At 45.4% G+C, this 4,887-nt stretch overlaps 1 protein-coding gene across 1 annotated transcript in view; it reads right to left on the bottom strand.

Moving 5' to 3' along the window:
- The window catches only part of FRMD7 (FERM domain containing 7), a 30,854-nt gene extending 27,956 nt beyond the window's left edge, over positions 1–2,898 (bottom strand). Inside the window, exons 1-3 of the mRNA XM_042782294.1 lie at positions 2,707–2,898; positions 1,662–1,766; positions 855–897 (exon numbers count right to left, since the gene is read on the bottom strand). Coding sequence (XP_042638228.1) covers positions 855–897; positions 1,662–1,766; positions 2,707–2,898 — 340 coding nt within the window. The remainder of the gene's footprint in view (positions 1–854; positions 898–1,661; positions 1,767–2,706) is intronic.
- Positions 2,899–4,887: the final 1,989 nt, after the last annotated feature.

The raw sequence follows: 4,887 nt of genomic DNA, 5'->3' as shown, positions 1-4,887 counted from the left end.
AAAGTGAATTTGCTCTGTAAATCGTCCCCCAAATCACAATTAAAAAAAAAAAAAAGAAAGAAAGACACAAAAACAGTGTTTCTCTAAGTGTGGACTGCAATCCACCTGTATCAGAAACTCCTGTAGAATTCATGAAAAATGCACATTGCTGGTTCCCTACGGAAGGTCCCAGGGTGGCACAAAGGGTTAAATGCTCAGCTAGCAACCAAAAGGTTGGAGGTAGGGGTCCACCCACAGGCACCTCATAAACAAAAGGCCTGGTGATCTATTTGTGAAAGGGCCCAGCCATGAAAACCCCATGGAGTGTGTTTCTACTCTGCCTCCAACTTGGCAAGGGGTTTGGTCTTGATGCCCAGGAATCTGCATTTTAACAATAGATTCTCATGCAACACAATGACATTTGAGAGGTACCACAGTAGGTTGCAATATGCAGAGGGAAAATATCTTATACATAGTAGGTGCTCGCATATGAACTGAAGTGAATGGACCATGCCTGTGACAAGATATAAACGAACATCTTCAAGCAGAAGGTGAACAGCATTGCCCACGGACACCAAGGAAGATGTGCAATGCAGAGCCCAGTTATATTGCTAGACCCGTTCCACAGAACGCCGTAATCACCAGGGTTCTTCCAATATACTCAAAGTCCCAGAAGCATGATGGCCTTCATCTCGGGCAAAATTTCAATGCTTTTTTTTTTTAATTACTACATTTCCTGGATTTATGAAGGCTTGAAATAATATATCAAAGCCCTTCTCTCTGCTTAGATTAAGGTAAGGAATCATGTGGTATTGCTGAAGTATTTTCAAGTTGTAACTGGGAACTCTATTCCTTAAATGATTTTCCATACTTACTTTTTACTTGCTTTGTTATAGGCTTTAGAAGTTCCAACCAAACCTGCAATCACATTAATGAAAAAATTGTTAGAACATGGTATTGAGTACAATGTTTTTTGTTTTTAGTAACAGAAAAAGGTCAACACGAAATAAATAACAGAACCCTTTCGACTTCTGAAGCTAGTTAGAAACAGCAACATCAAAGAGATGACATAGCTTCCCTACACTCAATCTGCCCCTTGTATTTTCCCCACGACAGTGAACAGTGTTGATCTATAAACACTTTGTTGTTGACATTTGAATCACTGCTCCCCTGCCTCAGTAGGATGACAGAAGTGTCACATACAAGGCTCATTATTTGCTACAAAGACTAATGAAGGCATTTGGCTCCACGTTTGAATCCTACAGCCCCCAAATGCCAGCTTAAAAGCCTTCCCAGAAAGGTGCCCAGATTATAGATGTGGCCAGGCAGGGACTATCAGGAAGAATCTGGAGCTGAAAGAGGGAAAACGGTATCCCCTGGATCCTTCGATGAAGTTAATAGTCTCAATTCTGAGGGTAGCAGTTTAGCCAGTGGAAAGTTAAAGTAGATAGCAGTTCACAGGGTGATATAACAGGAGTGTGGGGCTGAGGAATTTGTTTGGTCAACTGGTGTGACTTTTAATAAACAGGGGTTTCTGTGACTACTTATTTAGTCCAATCATTTGCAAGGGTATAAATGATTTTTCCTTTTTCAGCCAGGTGCTTGGGCCCTACATGTCCGGCTGCAGACCCCATTTAGAAGCAATTCTAGACACAAAGAGACTTGTCATGAAAGCAACTTACATTATTTCCAGAATGGCTGCAGAATTCCAATCCAAAATATTCCTTTTCAGCAAGATTTAAATGGCTGCAACTCAGGTTAAACAGCGCCTTTCCAGGTGACTTTTGCTAAACAAAACAAAGAGAGCACAGCCCGGTTTGCATCCCTGACCTGATAGTGTTACTGCAGTGTGGAGTAAAGGGTAGAATTGAACAAGACTCTTGGTCAGTCCTGGCTCCTTTATGCACCATAGAAGACCTCCTAAATGCTGTTGAGTTCTCCAGGTACATACACTCATCTGTCTATAGATTGTTTTAGAGGCACCTCTAAAGGAGCCTCCCACTAATGACATACACTCTAGGCAAAAGATAGCCTTTGACTCAACCATGGCTAGATCTGCAAATCTACCCCTTCAACTGAACTCTTTAATCAATTCATCCCACAGACAATTTGAATGATTTTCCTCAAACTGACAGATAGTTTAATCAAGATGCAAATCTGAGCCTATCACTCCCTGTTTGGAATCCTTCCCTGGCTCCCCTGGGGGTAAAGTCTGTAGTCCTCAGCCCAGAGGTGAGCCCTTCCTTCACTGGGCCCTGCCTGCCCCCCAAAGCCTCTCTTGCTACTCCCTGACACTTCCTTCTCAAATAATTGCAGCCTGCTAGCGATTCTGCACTTGTGTCAACTCTTTCCGTGGCTCCGTGCCTTTGCTCCTGTCGTTCCTTCCGCATGCACCGCCCTTCCCACCTTTCTTTGGTTTGGCTTACTCCTACTCAGCTCAGATGTCATCTCCCTGGGGAGAGCTTCCTCTGTTCCCTATCTGCAGCAGGCCCCCCATCCTCCCACAGACCCTGGCTTACCTCAAGCACGGCACTCCTTACACCTGATGTCTATCTTTCCCATTAGACCGGATTCTTCAGAGCAGCGACCTTATTTTCTTTTCCTCGTTCCTCACCAGATCTAATTCAAAGCCTAGCACATAGTCGGGGCTCTCGAATGTGTGTTGACCCAACATGAACTTACTCTTATGAACTCCTTGAGTAAATTTCATGTGCCGGCTTTCCCCACCAAACCTGTAACGGCGTACATACTCAGTCGTCCACATAAGGCCCCACATTCTTGTTTTCTCATAAAGCCCACACGCTGTGAACACAACACAGCCCCTTTCTTAAGCTGCTCTGAGAACAGGAGCTTTGAAAATTTCTCTGCAACTCTCTTCGCGCGCGACTGTGGCTGCAGCTGATCTTCAGCAGCCGCCATTCGGAGCCCGAAGCTTGCTGTTTTCGGGAAGGCCTGTGATGGGAAAATTGGGCCCTAGCTGATAGGCACAGAGACACGCTGTTGAAAACCCCTAGTTAAAGCCGAGTCACACAGTGGCTAGAGCGCGAAGGAAGCCCGGGGCAGGGGAACGTACGTGGAAATCACCAACCCAGAGAATTACCAGCAACCTTGAGAGGTCAGAGTCCTTCACCCCCTCACCCCCACCCTCTTCCTCAAGGCAGCACCAGAACGAACAGAGCCCACATGTGGGATTAAATAGCTTCCAGAAAGGCGGCCCACAGCACCCCGTTTCCCCGCCGACCCCAAATACCCCCCTCTCGGCCTGGACTTCTCAGCACTTGGTTACATCGCCCAAAGCTCCGCCAGCTCAAGAGGCAGGGGCTTAAGCAGGGTTCTGTTTTTAATGCCAACAGGCCACAAAAGGTAAGGTCTATTGCACCCCTAGCACCTGGAGAGAGAACAGCTTCCCCAGGCTTCTAAGCGGAGGTTTGATTTTATGTGGGAAATCACATTGGAGCTGGGGCCCAGGAAAATTGGGTCAGCTAAGGGAGAGTGGAGGGGAGCAAAAGGCACTGGGGGGCGCTGGAGGAGGGGGTGCCCAGTCCCGAGGAGGGAGGGGGCATTTTTTTTGCCTGTGTGGCAACCTTGCCTAAGGCAAGTACTGCCACAGACCATTCCAGACGGATGAAATCGCTCCTATTTTTAAAGTCCTCCAGACAAGGAGCTGCCACGGAATTTTTATTATGAAATTTTTTTTTCTAAAGCGAGAGATATGACAGCAATACTTTTTCCAACACAAAAGAAACATTTCAGTCCCGGGGACCAAATTCCGTCATAGACTCCAGTTTCTTTGCAAACAATTTAAGAAACTCAAGATTTGCTTTTTTTCCTCCTCATTTTTTATTCTGATTTTCCTTCGGGGCACTTAATCCTGCCCATCCACGCTGCCACATTCCATGTGTTTGTATATTTGTTTGGACAGTCACGAAGGGTGTACAGGCCTTCTTGTAAGCCTTCCAGTCAAGGCTTTCTGTTCGCTCCCTTTGGTGAGATCCCATCCTATGTTTATAAAAATAATCCCTGGTTCTCCCTTCACTATACATGCTGCCAACTGGCTCTAAAACCCATTGGCATTTTTGTATTTGGAGGTCAGGGGCTTATGTGGCTCAGCTCTCCACCCACACCCCCTCACTCCTCCACCCCTGTCTCCTCAGAGCCGTTTCCCTTCAGTCCTCTCTAGTGTACGTTGAACTTGGCCAGCCAGCCATGTGGAATGTATTGCATAATAGGTAAAATCTTGGTTCTGTCTCAACATGCAGCCGTTCTTTTTTTTTTCTAGCTTTATGATCCAATTCCTCAATTTTTATATTATGATTTTTTTTCTCATAATATCTTCTTCATAGAATCATCTTTTATGTTCCCTTTTCTAGGCTTCCGATTCTCTTTATTTATGTTCTTTATTTAAACTGACACTTTCAAAACTCTAATCAAGCTGCTTGTTGTTATTGTTGTTAGTTACTGTCTAGTGAGCCCTAACCCTAAAACCTAGCCTTAACCCTAACTCTAACATTACCGATGCCATCCAACTCATGGCGACCCCACGTGCAATGAAAGGAACTGTTGGCCATCTCCATAGTCAGTTGCAGATCGCATTATTGCAATCAAGAGAGTTTTTCAGAAGAAGCTGAACCTTTCTTCCTGGTCTGTCTTGGTCTGGAACCTCCACTGAAACCTGTTTGACATCATAAAAACACACAAGCTTCCAATGACACGTGGGTGGTACCCGTGCATGAAATGCATTAGCCAGAATCAACTAGGATCTCCTACACGCAAGTCGAGAACCACCAATGCCCCCCAAGTCAAGCTTTTTAGTGCATCTGAATTCTTCACCACCAGTCCTCCCACCCAAGGTAAAAAGGAACTCTAATCCTGAATCCTATCTTACCCTTACCTCCCTTGGATTACAGT

The sequence above is a fragment of the Orycteropus afer genome, unplaced genomic scaffold, assembly GCF_000298275.1.
Source record: "Orycteropus afer afer isolate SDZICR_OR568_19922 unplaced genomic scaffold, OryAfe1.0 scaffold00287, whole genome shotgun sequence".
NCBI lineage: Eukaryota > Metazoa > Chordata > Mammalia > Tubulidentata > Orycteropodidae > Orycteropus > Orycteropus afer.
This window is presented reverse-complemented; position numbering and strand designations above follow the sequence as displayed.